This window comes from Poeciliopsis prolifica, unplaced genomic scaffold (assembly GCF_027474105.1).
Source record: "Poeciliopsis prolifica strain line A6 unplaced genomic scaffold, Auburn_PproV2 SCAFFOLD049, whole genome shotgun sequence".
In the NCBI taxonomy this organism is placed as follows: domain Eukaryota; kingdom Metazoa; phylum Chordata; class Actinopteri; order Cyprinodontiformes; family Poeciliidae; genus Poeciliopsis; species Poeciliopsis prolifica.
Genome location: NW_026562424.1, coordinates 2896890 through 2918911, shown reverse-complemented (window position 1 = coordinate 2918911; position 22022 = coordinate 2896890). Strand labels below are relative to the sequence as shown.

The 22022-nt window shown below is 38.5% G+C and overlaps 1 protein-coding gene and 1 long non-coding RNA gene across 11 annotated transcripts; both read left to right on the top strand.

Annotated features, from left to right (window-relative positions):
• Positions 1–73: 73 nt before the first annotated feature.
• Positions 74–2572, top strand: LOC129377830 (uncharacterized). Its single transcript, XR_008607981.1, has 3 exons — positions 74–181; positions 2016–2126; positions 2380–2572. It is a non-coding gene; the product is annotated as an uncharacterized LOC129377830 (long non-coding RNA).
• Positions 2573–3001: 429 nt separating this feature from the next.
• brsk1a (BR serine/threonine kinase 1a) lies at positions 3002–18102 on the top strand. 10 transcript variants are annotated; one of them, XM_055057884.1, is made up of 19 exons: positions 3002–4680; positions 4770–4864; positions 5995–6080; positions 7012–7152; positions 7263–7379; positions 8062–8095; positions 8526–8594; positions 8690–8836; positions 9743–9774; positions 9866–10030; positions 10782–10879; positions 11154–11307; positions 11399–11459; positions 12357–12987; positions 13657–13720; positions 13809–13932; positions 14232–14485; positions 15264–15353; positions 15787–15870. In XM_055057884.1, the coding sequence occupies exons 1-18, from the start codon at positions 4596–4598 to the stop codon at positions 15325–15327; spliced, it is 2421 nt and encodes an 806-aa protein (XP_054913859.1). In that variant the 5' UTR covers positions 3002–4595; the 3' UTR covers positions 15328–15353; positions 15787–15870. The 10 variants fall into 10 exon arrangements, with proteins under 10 accessions (XP_054913859.1, XP_054913858.1, XP_054913854.1 ...); XM_055057883.1 differs by having other exon boundaries at positions 15775–15864; XM_055057879.1 differs by having other exon boundaries at positions 3003–4680; positions 11157–11307; positions 14275–14485; positions 15775–18102.
• Positions 18103–22022: the final 3920 nt, after the last annotated feature.

Sequence of the window (22022 nt, the reverse complement as noted above, 5' to 3'; positions counted from 1 at the left end):
TTTAAATAAATTTAAATACAACCCACCCACCCAGTCAACCGCGTCAGCGTCTCTCTCTGTGATCCCACTTCACCGCAGCTGTTGCTGCAGCAAACCTCCGGTTCTGTTCTGTCCAAATGCCGGTTCCTGTTGATGCGGCGCCAGCTCCATGCCAGATTATCAAGGCGGAAGCTGACAAGTGGTGAGTTTTAACACTAATTGCTGGCAGCAAATACACATAGCATCTGACTGACAAAGTGAATTTGTGCCATCAGCAGCTTTATAGACTCCATCAATTACAGATCATTTGTTTACGTTATTTGACAAACCACAATAGAGCTTGAAGTCCAGGAACACCAAGGTCTTGAGATGCATAAATAGATCAGAAGCTTAAAATAGACTCCACACGTAAGGAACGGCACATACAGTACCAGGGTGTCAACTCACGTTACAGAAAGTCGCGTTTATTGGGACCAGTAAAAAAAATAAATACAATTTTATTCCAGCAGAATTATTAAGAGTCTTAAAAACAGTTTTTAATTTCAAGATATTTAGTCACTAGGAGAAGAAACACTGTGTAACAAAACCATTATTGTTCTTAAAAAAGCACCAGTGACACTATTAGTCCATTTGACAAGGAAGGAGCAGACAGAGAGATGACTGCTCTCCTTTGCTATCCTATTTTTAAGCTCAACCTCTAAACACAGAAGAAGCATTCATTTTGAATCATTTTTCTGTTATTATATGTTTTGATTTATCATCCTGTCGTTGTGACCAATTTTCCGTTTACTGATTGAAGCCAAGAGATTGTTATTTAAGATGATCTTATATTTCATCTGCATGGTGGAGCAGTTGGCAGAAATGTTCAGAGTTGGATTGTAGCTGGATACATTTACTCAGTTTCATTTACTTGTGTAATTAAAAAAAAAAAAAAAACTTTTAGGAGTTGTTTAAATACACACTTTTACTTACTTGAGTAATGTTATAATTGATCATTTCTAATCTCACTTGTGTACAATTTGGGTTATTTTACTCACTGTGAGTAACTTCTGAATGAAGAACAAACACGATCTGACCGAAAATACACCAGACACACACTTAAAGTTTGTTGAAGTGAAGCCTCCTGTTTTTACACAAGCTTTGTTATCTGATGTAATTTTCTGTCTCCTGAGTTTGTTACTACAATTAGAGGTCAAACAAATATCCGGTAAAGACCATATATTGTCACAGGAAGTACTTTTTATTCTGTTCTCAGACATATTTACATTACCTTTTGTGGTTATTGACATTATATTCTTTCTTCTGCTTGAAATTTATTTTTGAAACTTTTATATATCACTTTTTCATTTTAGTCTTTAAAATGAAAAGAAGTTGCATTGCATGACTTTATATTTTTGTTTGTCTGATGGCATCATTGTAAAATATTAAATCACATGTTGCTTAGATTCAATAGATTCAATACTTTTTTACTCTTTAAATAATTTCATGCTTGTAGACAAGTGATAACGTTACCACATCTTTTAAAACTTATTTGAACTTCTTACTTTTTCAATTTAGTTTAAACAAATGATATATATTAAAGCAAATAATGTAGATTTTACTGGTTTAAATTTTTTTTTTTTTTTTTTTTTACTGATAGATGCATTTTATGGAGGGCCTATCATAGTTTTCTTTCTGAATAAATATACTGAAATTAAAGGCTGGACTTTAAAAAAAAATTCTGTATGAAATTATGCAACAACAGCAATAAAACATGAATTTAATGTATAGCTTTTTACACAACAAATTTGTTTGTCACTTTAAGGAGGAGCAGGTATTTGGTGCATGGATTTTGTTCCTGATGGCAGTTCACGAAGATGTACTAATATGAGCTGCAAAAAAGAAAAACTTGGCAAATTACAGTAAAAAAAATCCACTGATGCACTTTTAGAAAACATTTAGCTACATTTCTCTGTGTTGGTAATTCTATGTTGGCTAATTTCTATAAGGTGTGTGTTTCTGAGTACAGACTAAGGATGTCATGTCTTGTGTTACAGCGTTATGGAAAAGAAAGCGGCTGCCTGCAAGGATCTGATGGATGCCTTCCACGTCTGCATAAAAACTCTGTGTGACGGATCCTGATAAATGAAGAAACATGGATTTAAAAAGTAAGTTCACATCCCTACAAACTATCACATATTTATGCCTGCCTTCTATTGGGAAGGCAGGCATAAACCTTGAATGAAACATCTCTGCTTAGTCTGAATTTTATTCATCTTAAGGAGTGAAAATGTTTGAAGTCAAAGATTTTCACTTAGAATTACTCTCACAGCCAATAAGACATTAATCAAATACCAAATTTTGCTAATCGGTGAAGCTAATGTTTGTTTCTTCCTATTTTTCTTCCTTCTTCTTGTTTAGGCGGCCACCAGTTAAAGGTTTTTCTACCTTCCAGATCTTCCAGTGAGAGGAAATATGGAACAAACTGAGTAACCAGAAAACTCAAGATGAATGTAATCCCAATATGCCAAACAGCACACCACTTGTTTAAATTAAAATAATGCAAATGACATAATGATCCAGCATGTCTTTTTCTGTCATGATCTTTGATCCTTAAATAGTAAGGTGTAGGAACATCTACATCTATAAAAAATAATTTTGTAATAAATTATTATTATAAAAAATTACCATATGAAAAGTGTGGAGTGTATTTCTATTAAGTGCATGTGTTTTTTTCCGGAGTAAAAATCACAGTTTATCATTTAGTCACAGCAGGTGACTAATTATTTATTCTGGAAGAAATCACATGCACTTAATACAAATAACTCCACACTTTTCAGATCTGTATTTGTAACAAAAACATTTGTGTTTTTCTGTCTCATTAAAATCCCAATGAAATATATATTCAATTTCTAGTTCTGAACAAAAGTACGGAAGGGGATTAGGGACACCGAAAAAAAAGGAGAAAGAATTCTGACTCTTTTTTCAGAATTCTGAGATTAAAGTCAGAATTCTGACTCTTTTTCAGAATTCTGAGATTAAAGTCAGAATTCTGAGATTAAAGTCAGAATTCTGAGATTTAAGTCAGAATTCTGAGATCAAAGTCAAAATTCTGAGATCAAAGTCAAAATTCTGAGATTAAAGTCAAAATTCTGAGATCAAAATCAGAATTCTGAGATTAAAGTCAGAGCTGTTTTATTCTGTTTTCCAGTGCATCTAATCCTCTTCCGTACAAAAGATAAAAAGTTCAAGTGGGTATAAATATTTTTGCAAATATCCCTGTCGTGTTAAATAAAGTGCTGCAGGCCTGCCAAGTTATACTGAAATCTTTCTGGGCCAGCAGCTCCTCATCGTCCCATCCGCAGCCCGAGGTGATGTTTACTCAAGTGTTTTCATGATAATAGGGAGGGAGGCGTCCTCTGCGGCCCACGGAGCCCACAGCGTGGCAGGTGCTGAGGTGAATGCAGAGATAAGCGTATTTTGAGGAAGGCGACCAGGAGGGCGGGGAAGAGAAATCAAGAGAGAGAGGATGGAGAGGGAGTGAGACCCGGATGCTGATGCGAGCGGGGCGAAGGAAGGGAAGAGGGGAGCGAAAATATCGATTTACGGCAAGAAAACGGAGTATCATCCGAGGGGGGCCTTTCGCTTGCGTGAACTAGGATCCGAAGCGAGGAGGAAGATAAGCTGATCTGCGCCGTGTCGTTTCACCTGTATGTGTCACCGCCCATGGAGGACACGCCGAAGGAGAGGAGAGAGGGAAGAAGATGCTGTGATCCGCCACTTGCAGTGATGTAGGGAGGCAGAGACGAGCAGAGGCAGGGGACGGGGGAGGACTACGCTACGCTAATGAGAAATAACACACATATAATTACATGTACATGTAAGAAGATGGTTGTCCGGAGAGGACTGCGCGTTTCACCTCGACAATCCGAGAGAATGTGGCAGCCGTGCGATAAAAGTGACCGTTTGGCGACGCCGAGAAACTTCAAGCGGGGTCGGTGTTTGTGACAGGCGCGAGACGGCCGTTGGTCGAGGCGTCGAAGCTAAAGCTAGCCTCAGATAGCATGTTGTTGCACCTGTAAAAACAGGCCTGACAGAGGAAAAAATAACTCTTATCACGGTTTCGGAGCAAACATCTCAGCGTACGTGTTGGACATTTCGTTCTTACGCTCAAATAGAAAATGACATAAAGCAGACGGCTTGTTTTAATGACATATAAATGTAGTTAACGTCATAAATGTAACTAAAATACACCAATAAGCTAATGTACATACGTAAAACATCCTAGTTAGCCTGCAGTACCTTATAATGTTCATTTTAAGGACAATGGTTGGTATTTAACTCAGTAAGCAGCCTTGGTACAAACTGTCATCCCAGTTTCTCTGCTTTAAATTATATATTTTTGTTTAACCACGTTTTAGAACAGGAATTATTATTATTTCCAAATGGTTTGACTTGTGTGTTATTTCATGATACATGTTAGTAAACTAGAAATAGCTGTGATCTTCCTGAAATTTAAAGTTGAGCATAATTTCTTGCACCAACCTATGTAAAATCTGTACAGTACTAGAGAAATTGCAATAAATCCCAGTGCAGTATTAGTTCTAATTGTGTATTAAGCCTTCAGTGGGAGCAGTATGAGTAAGGAACTGTCTCTGAGTCAGTCTGCTCAATATGTTGGGCCGTATCGACTGGAGAAGACTCTGGGGAAGGGACAGACAGGTGAGAGGACTCACCCCCATTGTAGAATAAACAATATAAAACTGAACCATATTGAATCAAAATGATATCTGTCTCTTTTCTACATTCAGGACTGGTCAAACTCGGCATCCACTGTATTACGGGTCAGAAGGTAGCGATCAAAATAGTCAACCGCGAGAAGCTGTCTGAGTCAGTTCTGATGAAGGTACGTAGCTGCTCTTAAATAAATATACGGTCTTAAAATAAAAATGTATTATTGCTTTTACTCAAAACAGAAAAGCAGGTGTTATTTCTAGGGATTGATTGTATAGTTATTATAATGCTGACTGCTAATATTCCTGAATCAATTTTCAGGTGGTATTTCTGCATACTGCCTAAAACTGTAACCTATCATTTGCTGCTGAATTTGGCCCAAAATGCATCATCTTTGAGCTTCCAAGCCCATTGGGAACATTGAACCAGCTTTTGTGATAATTAAACCTTTGAAAAGCAGGACTTTTATTTTAAAAAGCTTCTGTGAGCTATATTTTGGAATCTTAAGCAAAATTCATTTTTTTTTGCACTGTGAGTTTAGATCCATTAGCAACTTAAAGTCTTGTTTTGCTATGGTTTTGGTTATATTATGTAGGAGTTAACCATTTCTTATTTTTCATTAGTTCAAGCTTTGTGAGGGATTTTTGTAACTTGCTACACTCACAATAATGCCCCCTAAAACTCAATATATAAAAGTGGCTGCTATAAATTTGAAAAGTATTTCAAAGCTTTATTTTGAAAGTTCATATTAAGTTGTAGTTTTATACAGCTAAAAGTTATACTTGTTTGGCTTTCTGCTCTTTTTAGAGTAACACAAGTAAAACAAGTTGATATTAGCTGGCAGATTAATCAGGATATTGACTGACTGTTGATAACGACTAACTTTGTCTCTTTTAAGCAAGGTTACAGTTTAGTAGCCTTCTTTCAGCCAGCTGATTGGCAGTCTGCAAACTTAAAAAAAATCTCTAATTTACGGTGAAATACCGACAGCTGTGATTGCCAGTATTTTACCATGTAAATACAGTACAGTTTTATTGTAAAATTCTGATTCTGATCAAATTTTACTGTTCTTTTTGGCAACTACATCTGTCGGTATCTTACCGTAAATTACAGGGTTTTTTTTTCAGTGCAGCAATAGGTGGGAAAAGGGGACACTGTCAATGTTTCCTGCTGTATTAAACCACAAACAAACTGCGGTATTTCTCCTTTATTTATTGTCTACTTTCTTTAATTCTGATGCTTCAGAATGATCACTGGTGTCTGGCTCTGTAGCATTTTTGTCTTTGTCTTTTGTTTAACCAGGTTGAGAGGGAGATTGCCATTCTGAAACTGATCGAGCATCCGCATGTGTTGAAGCTGCATGACGTTTATGAGAACAACAAATATCTGTGAGTTCCTGCTGCAATTTGGGACAACGCTAGCTCAATAATGAGTTATGATAACAATGAAAACTTGTGAATTAGATGGCAACCAGAACTACTTTAGGAAGGGTGAGAAATCTGTAATTTTTAAACATTTATTTGCCATGGTTTAGTGCCACTAAAAATGATGTAGTCCTTAGTGAGATTTTATAAGCTAAGATTGTAAACATAAATCGACAAATATTTGCTCCCTCAAGGTGCCGACATGGAGTGGCCATTTTGTTCCAGTAATTATTGATATTTTGAGATCATTTTGGGCTCCTGTGGTTCCAAAACTTTCCAGCTTCTGACCCACAAAGTAAAAATGTAAAAAGGTTGTGATCCCAAATCTTGCTTGAGCATACAAGTGTTTTTATTGAGTCAATTAAAAAGTGGTACAATGGGAACATAATCTGCATCAACAGCCAATGTTTTGCTTTTATTGACCCAAGCCCTGTTGTTTTTTGTTTTTGTTTTTGTTTTTTTACACTATTTATTAAATACATATACTTTCTCATTTCTCCTTTTGGTATTTAGGTTGCAAGGTCATTTTAAGACTCCCATGCTTACCAATTGTTATACTAACTGCAGAAGCATTTTCTTAATAAGTAAAAACGTTGAGATGTAGCTGGCAAATAGACAGAAATATAAATAACAACAAACAAAGCTAACATCAGAATGCTACTCGGCGTATACTTTTACTCTATTTATTTCAGTGGGTGTGAAAACGAAACTCCTTCGTAAACTGTTTTTGTTTATTATAGCACCAAAGAGGTAAAATGTTAATTAATGCAGATAAATATAAACCTAGTGTAGTCAGTCATCTTGAAGCTGGACATCATAAACAAATCCAGATAAACGTCCCTGAGACAGAGGGATTATAGTAATAATGCAGGCTCATTGTTCTGCTTGATGACAGATACCTGGTGTTGGAGCATGTGTCAGGAGGAGAGCTCTTTGACTACCTGGTGAAGAAGGGACGTCTAACTCCTAAAGAAGCCAGGAAGTTCTTCAGGCAGATCATCTCTGCATTGGATTTCTGCCACAGTCACTCCATCTGGTTGGTGTTTTGCTTTTGGAGCTCTGGCTCTGAGATCTCTTTTGACCGGGTCAGAAATAGATTTCCTCTTCTGCGTGTAATCTATGTGTGTGCATGTTGTGTTTTTGCAGCCACAGAGACTTGAAGCCGGAGAACTTGTTGCTGGATGAGAAGAACAACATTCGTATTGCTGACTTCGGTATGGCCTCCCTGCAGGTGGGGGACAGCCTGTTGGAGACCAGCTGTGGGTCAGTACCAGCCTTGTGTGTTAAAACAGAAACAGGCTAATTTATGAGCAAAATGTGAGCAAAGTATTAAACTAAAGAGAAATTGAGGAAAATTCTACTTTGGGTATTGTTGACAATGTGCCCAGTCTATATAGTCTAATTCTATGTTTTGTGCTCTGAACATTGTCATCCTTTATCATATATTTTACATTATATTTACACTTTCTGAACCATTGAGGAGAAAGTTTCTTATAGTTTATTTCTACGTTTGACTAAGTAGTAAACTTATTGTTTTTGCCACTTTCTGTTTCTTTATTATTTGTTTTACATTTACTGTTTTACTTGTAATTGCACTTACTGACCAAATTAAAGTTGTTTTTATATATTTGATGGACCTTGTAAAGATATCGGTGCATTTAAGTGTGCAGAGTTATAAAATACATTTGTAATTCAGTATGTTTACATCTGTGTTTAAAAAAGAAACATTTTAAGTGAATTAATTTTGGATTTGGTGAACTATGTCTTTGATAATTGCGTATTAAAGTTTGGATCACTGAAAATCTTATCACATCTTAGCTTTTTACTCTTTTGAAGAGTCCATGTTGTTAATTCCCTTTTATGCAATTATCACTACTCCTGTCTTCGCCTCAGTATTTATAGAAATATTAACACGTCTTATAACAAGGTTTTTCTTTGATTTCAGATCACCACATTATGCCTGTCCTGAAGTTATACGGGTGAGTGCCTTTACCTGTGATAAAAATGAGCAAACGATGTGATTAAATTATTGATCCATAAGCAAACGCGTTGAGTCACATGAGCTGAACATCAAGCGATGGCATTAACAATTTGAAAACCATTGAAGGTAAAAGTGAAATCTCTCAAACTGACGATAAATGTGGGACCTGTGTTGCTTTTATGGGCTCATCTCTTGTCAAAGTGAGTTTTCTCACTGCGCTCGGCACTTAAAAGATTATCCTGCTCCATGAAATGAATGTTGTTTTCACAGTGTCGGTGGAGACAGAATAAGTACAGGGATTAAAATGGATTACAGAGTTTCTTTTGACAGAAATGTAGCCACGTTTCAGCTTGTATAACTCATAATTCAGGTAAAGGAAGTGAATTCTACTTGAATCAACTTGAGATTTACGATAGTCTGTCTTACAGGGAGAGAAGTATGATGGGAGGAGAGCAGATGTGTGGAGCTGTGGGGTCATCCTGTTTGCCCTCTTGGTGGTCAGTTTTAACCTCTACTGTTCACAGTTCACTTTCATTTTACTTTGAAATGTTTATTTAACTGTGTCATTTCCTGTTCTCCCTCTTACCTTCAGGGTGCTCTGCCGTTTGACCACGACAACCTTCGCCAGCTCCTGGAAAAGGTGAAGAGCGGCGTCTTCCACATGCCGCACTTCATCCCCCCAGACTGCCAGTCGCTGCTCAAAGGCATGATAGAGGTTAATCCTGAGAAGAGGCTCACGGTACGCTACCCGCTTCCGCTAGTCGACGTTTTAGAAACTTTCTTTTAAATTTACATTTATTGCACTTTTAATACACAAAACAAGCATGTGATAGTGATACAATTGACATAAAAATTGCATTGAACAATCTAATCCCCAAAGTAATTGCAAATAATAGGAAAAAAAAAAGAAAAAGTTACCACTAAGCATCATTTTCTGAATTCATTTAATTCATCATTAATTTCCTGAGTTTACTGAGAAACTCAGTAAATGGTGGCCATATTTCTTCAAAATTGACTCCCTTTCCTCTATCAATATAAGTGAGTCATTCTGATACAGTCCATGATACCAGATGTGATTTGACTGTGCATATTTTAGGATTTTAATGTGGTAAAACAAGACACAGCACTGCATATTGGTGACGTGGAAGGAAAAGTGTTTCTGTTGCATTCAGTCCCACTGACTTTGAGAACTCTAAATAAAGTCAGTGGAAGTTAGTAATTTGATTTAACACCATCTGAGAGTAAATGCTGCTGTTTTATTAAAGCTTCAGAGCATTAATCTAAACAGCTTCATAAAGACTGGGATCCACCAATAAAATGGTTCAGATTTCCTTCACTTTGGGGACCATTGATGAGAAACTGATCTTATCCATTTCTACAACACTGTTAAAATCAGCCACTCTCATTTTGTTGTGAACAGGGCCGAGTTTAGAAGGACGTGAGTCCCTGGGTTGGAAATGTTCTGTTCTGTTATATTCCATCAAGGAGTAAAGTTGTAAATTTGGATTTGGCATTCATTATTCTGAGATAATAAAATTTATTCAAAGCAAAAAAAAGAAAGAAAAAAGCAGCTCAGCTCTGCAGCCATCTGGCTGTGAACAGACTGTAGAAACTAATGGCCCCATCTGCCCTGTTCCTCTTACAGCTAGAGGCCATCCAGAAACACTCCTGGTATCAGTGAGTAAACATTCTTTGCTCTCTGCTGTCAGAAGATGTTGCACCATATTTTTAAGTTAATCCCGGTTGTTTGTGATTTGTCGTGTCACAGAGGCGGTCGTAATGAGCCGTGTCCCGAGCAGCCTCCTCCCAGGCGGGTGTGTGTGCAGAGAATACTGTCGCTGACCGAGTTGGACCCGGACGTGTTGGAAAGCATGCACTCTCTAGGATGTTTCCGCGACCGAGTCAAGCTTACCCGGGATTTGCAATGCGAAGAGTAAGACTGCTGAGAACTTCTGTGTTCGCCCGCCTGACCTGTCAACTTTATGGATTAAGTAGAACTTAAAGGGGCAGTGTTATTTAAAGTCGACTTTTTTGAGATTTACATCATGTCTTAATGTTATCAAAAACATTCCTGGGGAGTTGTTTTGATTTTGTCATGCATGTTTGATAAGTCCTTTAATCTCCAAGTCAACCATTCAGCTGTGCAAAACGACTGGGTAGGTCTGGCTCTGACTTCAAGGAGGTGCAGTTTACCGAGATCCCGCGTTTCCACGCCACAGAGCACACATAGTCCCTTCTCCTCCACACTCTGCTCCTTCAGACTAGCCAACAGCAATTAGCAAACACCTGGCAGACTGCACAGCTGCTGAGCTCATTTTAGAAGCTACTTCTGAATGCAGCGCTGGTTAAAACGTTGTTAAAGGGTTAATGTGATGACCTCCTGAAGGCATAGTTTCAGAAAGAGACAGTTTTTAAAGAGACAATTTCAAGAGTTTAAATCACCCAGTGACATTTATTTCAAATCATATTTGATGTATATAAATTTTTATACAACTGAAGGTAAAATAGTAACGTGGTTGTTCTATAAAATGGCACTATGTGCCTGGAAAAGACATAATACTGCCTCTTTAAGGCAAAGATAAAGAATTTTAATTGGTTTAGAAATACATATCTTGAAAAGATTACATTTAAACATAAGTATGTGGCTTTAAATTTTGGTGTAAATATGTTGTTTTTATATTTAGAGAAAACCAGGAGAAGATGATCTATTACCTACTGCTGGACAGGAAGGAACGCTACCCAAGCTATGAGGACGAGGACCTGCCTCCACGCAATGACGTTGGTGAGTCAGTAGGGGGCAGGAGCGAACCTTTCAAGAGGGGAAGCTGCTTTTATTATTAGCTTCTTATGTCCACATTTTGGATGAACAAGTTGATCAGATTAATCACAATAAATTGATTCTGAATTTTTTTTTTTAGCTAATTTACTAATAAAATCATTAAGTGGAGTATGCAGTTCTTTTGTTAAAAGAACAAATGGCCAAAACTGTATCAAAAAACAAAAAAATTTTCACTTAGGTTAAAAAATATTCTTTTTCTGTCCCGTTACATTTTTAGCAGACCCTCCCAGGAAGCGTGTCGACTCTCCCATGCTGACTCGTCATGGCCGCTGCCGCCCTGAGAGGAAAAGCCTCGAAGTCCTTAGTGTTACGGAGCAGGGGTCTCCCACTCCACCTCGCAGGGCCCTTGACACAGCCGCACACAGTCAGAGGTAAGTGTGTGAACATAAATACAAAATTCTCTCTTTGTAGACTTTAAAAGTTAATTTTATTCTGTTTTTCTATGCTGGTTCTTTTCAACAGGTCTCGCTCAGTCAGTGGAGCTTCTAGTGGTCTCTCCTCAAGCCCCCTCAGCAGTCCCAGGGTAAGGACTTCACTGACTTTTAATGCGCTTTATTATTGAATCTAATCATTTTCGTATGTTAATCTTGTGTCGAATGCCTCTTTTAGAAATGATGATGGTTTCCTGTAGCAATCAATAATTAATATTTTCTCCAGATTTTTACAGCGAACTCCCTCACTAATCACTCTGCAAAATATCAACATCAGTTTGCGGTCAATATTTTCACAGCTCTGAAGATGAAACTGTTAAATATAAATCAACTTTCCACAATCATTTCTGTACTGTCCATATATCAGTGTCTCCAGTCATTTATAAACATCATCACACCACTTCCAGCTCCTCCAATTAAAATCCTTCTCAACAGGAAGTTTGCATTTTCTCCCTTTATGTCATCTCTACCTCCCTGTGCATGTATGAGAACAACTGGTGGTTATTTACTGAAATAAAGTAGTTTCAATTTGAAGCTTACAGTAACAGCCTCACTTCCACTGTCCTGTCTCTGTACTTTAACTTCCTCTCTGCCTCAACACTAAACCCTCTCATATCAATAGTTTTTGGAAAAAGAATAAAACAATCAACGTCAGGGTTTCCCCAGTGGTAGGGAGGTCATCCAGCAGCGCACCGTGTTTTTGAGTTTATAAAAATTTTTAAAATCCCAGAATAAACAAACAAACACCAGTTCAAAAGTAAAGCCTGGTGGCCCGCCAGGCTTATGAAACACTGAGGGAAACCCTGAAACTGAATCTTTCATGATCAGCAGTTCGATTTGCATTGAGCACATTCACTGTTCATAAGGTGCACTCTTCTGTCATTAAGCATGATATTCATTTCCATCCTTTCTCCATTTTCCATCCCTTCTCTTTCTTGTTTTCCATCTCTCCTCCCCACCACTCCCACACTCCTCCAAACTCCCCACAGTCCTACCAGAGCCCCGTCTTCACTTTCAGCCAATCAGACGTGACCTGCGCCACTGCTTCCCCCCTCACAAAGGAGTCCAAACAGGGAAACGCCACCACTCCTCGTTCAGCACGGTCTCATGACAAGCCCAAAGCGTCCCCCAACCCCAAGACCCAGACCCTGCCCACCAAAGGACCCGCCGACCGTCCCCACCTGCAGGCCATTAAATCCCTGCCCCTGCACAACCCATCCTCCCGCTCGCCCTCTCCCTCCCCACTCCTGTCACCCATCCCTCGCTTCTTCTTCCCTTCGTCCTCTGTCCTCAAGTCAGTGACTAAGAGTTTCTACCCAAACTCTGCCCACTCTGTGCCACAGGTTACCCCCCAAGGCTCTCCGCTGCCCACACCGTTGGGCACCCCTGTTCACCACCCCCACCACCCCTCTTCCACCCCGCCTTCCTCTTCCTCGTCCTCATCCTCATCACGGGCAGAGGGAGGTGGAGGGGTGGGCTCGCTGTCGCTCACCCCTCCCTCCAGCCCAGGAGGGGGCGGCGGCATGGCGGCCAGCAGCCCCGCTCACTGGAGGACTCGCCTCAATTCTTTCAAGAACAACTTGCTGGGATCGCCGCGATTCCATCGGCGCAAATTACAAGGTGAGTTTTTATGTTTTGTTACAATAAGCCACTATTTATGAATCTTCACTGTCAGATTACAACCATAAACTTCATCAAAATTTTAAGTTTGGATGCACTGATCCACTTTTTGCATTTTCTGATACTGACGCAGATATCTGAGATTTAGTGTCGTCTGATATGATCCAATATGTAAAACAGCACTGAGTTGGCTTAAGATTTTTATTTCTTAAAACACATCCATAAATGGACTGAATTACAAATTTATTTGATAATTCTGCACCAGTGCAACACATTTAAATACAACAATAGCTTCAGAGACTTGGTCAAACATGTAAAAACAATGTTCATTTGTTCAATTAGAAGTGGAACAGCTAATGTAAAATAAATAATAAAGAAATGGAAACTGACATCCGCAAGAAATTTTTCAATATTGGAACCAATACAGTTAATATTGGATCGGTGCATCTCTAGTTTTAAGTAATAGGCAAACATAATCGGAGCATAACGGTGAATTCACACTAAACTACTCGTGGTTTACAACTATTTGTGTTGGTGTAAATCTGTAAAGTACGCTGAGGTTTGTGTTTGTAATGAGACCAAAATGTTGACCTTTTGTTTTTAAACGAGGTGAATCTAGGATATGTCCTCCACTACTTCCAGCTGTTTATGAAATTATCTTTAATTTAGATCTTTCTCTCCCAGTTCCGACGTCAGAGGACATGTCCAGCCTAACGCCAGAATCCAGTCCAGAGTAAGACTGCTCTTTAATTCACCCAGTATAACTCTCTTCCGCTGCTACGTTCTCGCTCACTGTTTACAATTTTTAAATTGCCGTCAAGGCTGGCCAAGAAGTCCTGGTTCGGGAATTTCATCGGTTTGGAGAAAGAGGAGCAGATCTTCGTCGTGATCAGGGACAAACCGTTGAGTTCTGTCAAAGCCGACATTGTCCACGCTTTCCTGTCAGTGAGTATCTGATGCGGTCTGTCCTATGCGCTGCTCTCTTGTCAACTTTTATTTGTACATGAGTATGGCTCTCTGGGGGAGAAAGGCATTCACATGCACTCTCATGCTGTGCACCTCATTGCTTCTCATTATTTCACTCTTCTCTGTTTAATTTCTGTTTGAGCTCGCTCACTTGTGGCACGTACACGGGGCACTTTGCTTTCACCAATGGCTCACTCTCTGTCTCTCCTGTCCTCACCCTCACCCTTTGTCTCCCCTATGCTCACGTCGGACCCTTTGTACCTCTCCCGCCTCGTAAGTCTGTCGGTCTCTCTGCTTCTTCTCTGTCTCCCCATCACGCAGATCCCGTCGCTCAGCCACAGCGTCATCTCCCAGACCAGCTTCCGGGCAGAATACAAGTCCTCCGGCGGTCCCTCCGTCTTCCAGAAGCCTGTCAAGTTCCAAGTGGACATTGCCTTCTCCGAGGGCGAGAGGGAACGGGACAGGGAGAGGAGCGAGAGGGAGGGGAGGAGGGAAACCGGAATCTACAGCGTGACGTTCTCCCTCATATCAGGCAAATCAGATTCACATACTTTTAAACGGGAAAGCCTTATGTCACATCCACATGATTTTTATATATATATATGGAAAAAAAAGAAACCACTGCACTGAACCCTACTGGGAGCCTCATTGTTATTCCACCCGAGTTAGTAGTATTGTTGTTTCTTCCTGAATATGATTTTTTTTTTTCATTCTTCGAGGTCTGAAAGCACTGCATCTTTTTCGTTATATTGACCATTTCTCATTTTCTGCAAATACTGTAAATACTAATTTTTTGCTAGGAATTTTGGAGACATGTTGTCTATAGTTCATAGAATGAAAGAACAATGTTAATTTTACTCAGACATTTACCTAGAAAGAGTAAAATCAGAGTAACTGATAATTTTGCAGTGGTCTCTTTATTTTTTCCAGAGGTGCTTTCAAATAACCAAGTTGAAAACACTCAATGCCCACATTTAATTTTTATTTCTTTCAGTTAAAAATGCTAAATAATTTTACTGTGAATTATTTTCTTTTCACCTGTTCAGCAACCAATTAACATATAATATTTTCAAATGAAAGGTCCAAGAATGTTTCTCAGAGTTGTACAGTTTCCTAACATGTTGGTCAAGATATCATTATTAGTTTATTCCCAGCAACAAAAATTAGAACTCTTTGAAAACCCTAAACTGGATTTAGTCCATTTTACTTATTAGGTTGTTTTATTTTTGTGAGTAAAACGTTGCTGGAGATTTCAGCCAGTCAAGTTTATTTGTGCAGCACATTTCAACAACAAGGTTTTGGATCCACAGGGCCGAGTCGCAGGTTCAGACGAGTGGTGGAAACGATTCAAGCCCAGCTTCTCAGCTCTCATGATCAGCCACTGGTGCAAGCCCTATGTGGTGAGACTGCCTATCCATGAGTTTTAACTTCAGTGAAGCAGTAATTAATTTATTTTAACTTGATCTCAAAATTTGACCCTTGTCTTACAAATTTTGCCCTTTCAACCTTGGAAATTTTGAAATTAATCTCAGAAATTTTTGAGAAAAACATGGAAAAATCTGAGGTTGAAAAATTGAAATTGTTCCAGTTTCAACTCAACAAATTTCAACAATTTGAGATAAAAAAATTTGCATGTTTTTTTTTTTTTTTAATTTTTTGAAATTTCCAAACTCAAAAAGTTTTAAATGTTCAACTTTCGAAACTCTGAAAATTTCCAAAATTTTCTAGTTTTTTCTAGAAAATTTCTGAGATCAATCTAATTGGTTTGGTAAGATTGTACCATATATACGCTGGGAGTGACTTTCCTGTTCTGCTCTGTTGATCCCTTCCCAGATGAGAAGAGCAGTCGTCCCCACGGGACCCCCACCCGCCAAAACTCAAGGCGCTCTGAGGGTGGGGGCGACAGGTGCGAGTGGGGCGACCGGGCAGACGGCGGAGGCATCGGAGGCAGCGGAGGAGTTCTGCAGCGCAGAGGTTCGGCCAAGGAGAGAACCCGCCTCCTGTCCTCTAATGGAACCCAGTCCCAACCGTAGGATAGAGCGAGAACACGCTGCAGGATGCTTGAGCTGCACCAGAAACCAGACAGTAATAACTCCACCTTCAAGTTTCCCTGCAAGTTACAAGCTACGTCACTGAAAGTGCTTAACCGTAACAAGGATTGAGCCTTTTTCCCCTCCCATCTTTCATTGTTTTGCCAAAATAATCTTGATGTTCTGGATCACCATTAGTCCTACCTTTAAAAGAGGAAGAAGTTTTAAGGAACCACTCTTTAATTTAAAAAAGGCGGTGTGAGAATGAGCAGTTTGGTATCCATCCATTAAAAATGTAGCTTCCCAAATCAAACAGAAATTTTTTGAAGTGCTGATGTGTATGCCACGACCAGATAAAATAGTCTCATACCATTGGTTCACGTCCAAAATTTACTCCTTAAATTAATGGTGGCGCTCATTTCAAGCAACATGCAGATGATATTCCATCTGGAGAGAAATGTAAATGTATTGCAGCATAAAAACTTTAAATTTTAGCAACCTGCTACCAGGAGGTTACGCTTTTCTCTAAAGAAACTGCATCCTTGAGTTCCAGCAGCGGCTTTTGTTGATCTAAAGAAAGCCAACAAGTAAGCTAAGTAAGTGAATGTGAAAAAACTTATTTTTTATTTTGGTTTTTATTTGTGTTAATGTATTTCCTTTTATTTGAGGATGTCAGTAGCACAGTGGTGTTGGTGAAGACGGCAGCAGAAACAGTCTGAACGTTGTTGGCATACGTTGAGTTGTTTTGTATTTCCTTTTTACTCAGAGACGGTATAAAACAATGCATCTATGATTCTGCATTGGACCCTTGTTGCTTTGGTTGCTTTGGTTTGAACAGATATATGAACATTGCTATAAGGGCCGTGGGGAGGGCACTGTTAATAGGTGAATAGATCTCTGTACCTCGTTGGAGGTGTTTGTGCCCAGACTGAATCAGAAGCGCATTCCTGACCTTCGGATCAACCAGAAAGCACCTCTCATCTGAAGCTTGTCTCCTATTGCCATTGTAATCACATTATGACTTGTAAAAAAAACAACAAAAAAACAACAGGAAACTCATGAGTGGACATTTTCATGACGCTGGACTCACAAGGTTTGCACAGGAAGCAAGCATCTCCCAACAACCCCAGGCTCCTCATCTGAGTGTTCACCAACGAGCCAAGCGTTGGATCTCCAAGTGTCACGCCATTGGACAAGCACGACGTAGCAACTCGGACATCCACATGTTACCCCAGTACTACGCCAGACCAGTCAGTGTTCTTCACCAGTCTTCCATTCAGCACAATATGCAACAAAGTGCAGGAGTTTCAGTTTTTCATGAATTTATTTGATTATTTATTTATTTATTTGGTTATTTATTCATTTATATATTTAATTTAGAGTTCGGTTTTGCCATATGTTTGTTTACAAAGTGTATTCCATGTCATGAGAACCATTTTAATAACAATCTAATTCACTCGTAGTCACTCTGATTTTCCTTTCCTGCTCTGATAGATGTGTTGACTTGTTTTCTTTTCCTCTGTGACCTTTGTCTGAATCTCAAGCTTCTCATGCTTATCTCTAGTATCTGGAATCTGTGTGTGAACTGATGACTGAGTGAGAGAGAGAGAGATTAAAGCTTCGCAGCAGATATATGTCGAGCTGATTCCGCATGGCGACTTCGCCCAACCTAACCATATCAAATTAACTACCGAAGCCAAACCCTGCAAAGCGCTGGTTATTTCTCTTTTACACATTTTGAGCATTTGCTTCACTCATTTGCCTCTCTTCACTCCCCGTCGTATTCCCATCATCACCAGACAAAATGTACAGAGTTGTTCTCCTCACTGTTAGTACACACTTTTACAATCGCTCGGCTTCATTTTCGGTTTCATTCCTCAAACCACCTTCACTTTCATTGACCCAGCCCTGGCTAAGATTGTAAACTATTCTCCATTCATAAGGGTCAGTAGAATAAGGTGTTTTAAAAAAATGAAGTGTCTGTATCATAATTTAAATATAAAAAGTGCACTATTATAACTATTGCCTGTGATAAAAGAACAATTATGATTGAATTGATGGTCAAAATAAAGAGAGATTCACATTATTGTTATGGTGACAATAATAAACCTTAAATTTATATGTGTGTCTATTTACTTTCTTAGTTACAAAGTTGTTTACCTTTCACTTTCTGTATCCAAATGCTTTAATGATATACTGTAACACTTCAAGCTACTGCACATGCTTTTCTTTTTGAATAATTAAATTATCTTTAGGTATAGTTTGTTATCTAGGAAATTAGATGCCCTTGTCAGTTTTAGTTTTAGGTGGTTATTTAAATCAAGAATAAGCTACCCTCACAAAACCAATCTTTCATAAGCACATGTCTGTGATGATATCACACAAGGTGAGTTTTTTCCCCCTTTTCAATTGTGTTTTTTAAATCAAAGTCTAACTTTAAAAGTGTTTACATATGTTCTGATCTGAGAACACCTTATTTAAGGAAATATAAACCACAATAAAAATGGTTTCTTAAGACAATCAGGTCCAGGAAGGACCAAAATGGCTACATCGACAGTGATCATAATGAAAGCAAACTATAAGAACTATGTAGTCTGGTTAATGTGTTTCATTAAGATGATTGCTGTTTCCTACAGACTTTTGCATGAAAGTATAATCAGGAAGACAGACTCAACTTACATATATTTCCAGTATATTGACTGGAATGGTGCCTGCCAGCATCATTCCAGTCAAAACTAAGATGAATATCTATAATAATGCATTGTTTTGTTATGATGATGCTTTCAATTTCATTACGGTAATTTATCTATGGTACTTGAAGTCTCGTCTTTTTCCACGGAGAATGGCTATAAAAAGGATGAAAGTTTACCAAAAATGTTATTGGATAACTTTTAAACAATATACACTTTTTTTTAAAAATAAATTTGTGTATTACAAAATCAGTAACTCTAACAGGGTATTAAATTAAAACAATTTCAGTGATAAAAAAAAATAGACAAATTGAATTTGTGTTTTTTTTTTATTTAAGAAAATACATATTATTATATCCCAAATGTACTATAGTGATGTATTCAAACTTTTATCCAAAAGCGTGCGCTTCGGTTCAGGAGCGACCTTCAAGTCTTAATTATCAAATTTCCGACACTCTTTGAAGGCATCATCCACTCATCAGCGCGAGCATCTGTTGTGGAGCGCAGTCGCGGAGGAGGAAAACTGAAAGCGACGGGACTCCACCGGGGACGACGTCAGAAGTTAATAATCTGTTCCAGCGTCACTGAATCCTGGACATTTCGCCTCTTTCAATAAAAACAGGTGAGTGAAAGACACATCGCGGGAGAGAGGCCGCATCTTTGGCAGAGCGTTATCAGTAGCCGTTTTGGGGCTGGGCGCTCCGGCTAGGCGGCAGTAGCATCAGCTAGCATCGATTCGGCTGTCACTTTTAGCGACAGCTCGGTTTAACCGCCCTACATTGGCAAACCTATAAAACACCGGTATACATTTATCACCTCAGTAGGCAGACAAAGCGTTTTTACTGCTCTTCTGCATTAAAATCCACTCTACTTTGAGATGACTGAAAGAACGCGACTGGTCTCATTGTCGGTTAGCCTGAATTACCTGCTAAAGCATTACCTGACCCATCTTCACCAATAGAGATGAAACATTAGCTGCTGTCAGTTGGAAATTAACTGATCCGAGCAATAATCTTGCTCCAGAAAGGCCAGAGCACATTACACTTGACCTATATTGTTTGATTACCATTGAAAGAGCTTCCACTCATAATTCTTCCTCCATGAATGGGGAACACCTGCATTTTCACATAAAGGGATGAATCAAATTATTAGGGCTCTGAATGATACTAGCAACAATTTAGGGAAGTGTTTTTGCGTATTGACAGTAATGGGAAGAGTCATGCTCTAAATATTTGTAATTGACAAACAGGTCTGTAGATGATTGTGGTTGTTTGTTTTTCCTGTCTTTCATCTCTAAAAGGAAAGTTTGTTTCAGAGGTTAACTCTGGAGACAGGTTTTCTGCAGACATGTGTTGTGTTTTGCCCTGATTGCCATGGATCCATGAAACCAGACCCACACCAATCAGGCTTTTCCTGACAAATACCACTTTCCTGTTTACTTTGAGGTCTAACCTGCTTGTTCTGACTGACAGGCTCTAGTATGCAAGAGAAAAACATGGATTAGAGGTTGTTTGGTAGCTGTAGCAGTTCTAAATCCAGCAGAAAATTAAAGAACTGCAAGGCTAATCCTATTTATTCATAATCAAAATGATGAATAAATCATATAAAACATATGTTCTGTTAACTTGTGCATTTCTAACCTTAATAGTGAGATTTTTTTATTTGTAGCATTTAACAAAGGAGAAAAAGAATAGGTTTTTTTTAGTATATGAGCCAATCCAAGGAAAATTAGCCAATTATAATTTCAACTGCTTTCTGCATCTCTCCATGAAATTCAAGTCTTCAATTTTAGCTTGTGTTTGACAAAGAAAAGTTACATAATTTAGCTTAATTCATCCTGATATTTTATTATTTATGCAAGGCTAATTCCTATTTTCTTAAGTTTAGTGCTTCTCGACTACTGCAAAGGCATCTTGTTGCGTGTGAATTTAGATTTTTCCTGTTGTTGTTTGACCTGAAATGCATCTTGTGTATTTTTCCATGCAGACACTGTATATATCTAAATGCCTCAGAGGCATTTACCTTTGTCCCAGTTTATACAAGCCCTGCTAAGGGCGCCTCCCACTTGAGGTTGGGTTCTTGTAATTTTTCAGTTGTCCAATTGTTTTTTTATCTTGTGTTATTCACCCCTCCAGCTCCTTATGGATGTTATCCAAACTCTTGGTGCCATTTTACATTTTGCCGCAATGGAACCATAAACTTTAATTTGCTTTCTTGGAATTTTATGTGAGATACCAACACATAGTTGGGCTTTTTTGTGACTCAAAATGAAAACTGTATGTGCTTTGCGTTTCAGGTGCATGTCTTTGTGATATTTTATGTATGTATTTGATTTTACTTGCATATTTAAACAGGTACTGCTCCAACAGGTTTTATAAAGTCACCTTACCTTTCATTTTGTTATTGTATTTATTGATTGTTGCTTTAACCTTGTTTTGTATTACCTCTGCTTTCAACGAGACAAATTACTCATTGTTCAAGGACAACAGATGAAAAATATTCTTTTGGCTAATTCTGGTGCATTTACAGAAATGCTGATTAATGTGAAGTGTCCCTGCCAAATAAATTAATACATTTCAAACTAAATTGATAATGTCAGGACACAGGTTGGCTGAAAACAGATGCATACCATGTTTCTTTTAGACTTTTAATTAAAAGAAACCCACTTGTACTCTGAGATTGTTTGATAGCATACCAACCTAGAACCCATATTTGTTTCTTAAATATTTGTCAGTTTCTGAAATTAAAAGTTTTGCTCCATTCAAGCATCATTTCTCAATTTTTTTAGTTTGAAAATCCAATAAAACCACCTCCAGTCTCTTCTTATCTTAAATTATTCACTGTGAAATATTTGTCTCTTTGACTTCTTGTTTTCTCCTCACTGTATAAATGAAGCCACATCTGCAGCTTCATCAAAGCAGAGACGTCTCTCTCTCTGACTGTTTCTCTGTGAGCGCGGAGGAAGCTAGACGAGGTAGCCAGTGCTGAAATCTGCTCTTTGAAGTCGGGCATGCATGTTGACACAACATGAAACATGTTAGTGGGAAACGCATGAGCATCTGTTTTTCTTCATGTTGTTAATGGTGACTAAACCTCAGGCCATTATCCATAACCTATTTGTAAAGGGATAAAAAGAATCAATTTCTTTTTGTGAAGAGAAGCAGTAATTGCCCTGAACATAAGGCTCCTGATCACATCAGCATCCAGTCAGTGGTTCCCTCCATAAATATGATGTTTCCTGTTCAGCTTTGGCTAAATGTGCTTAGACTTTAGAGTTTGTTGTGTCATGTAAATGTCCCTAAACAGGATACAGATCCAGGATTCAGTTTAACATCAATTGCTGCGTATG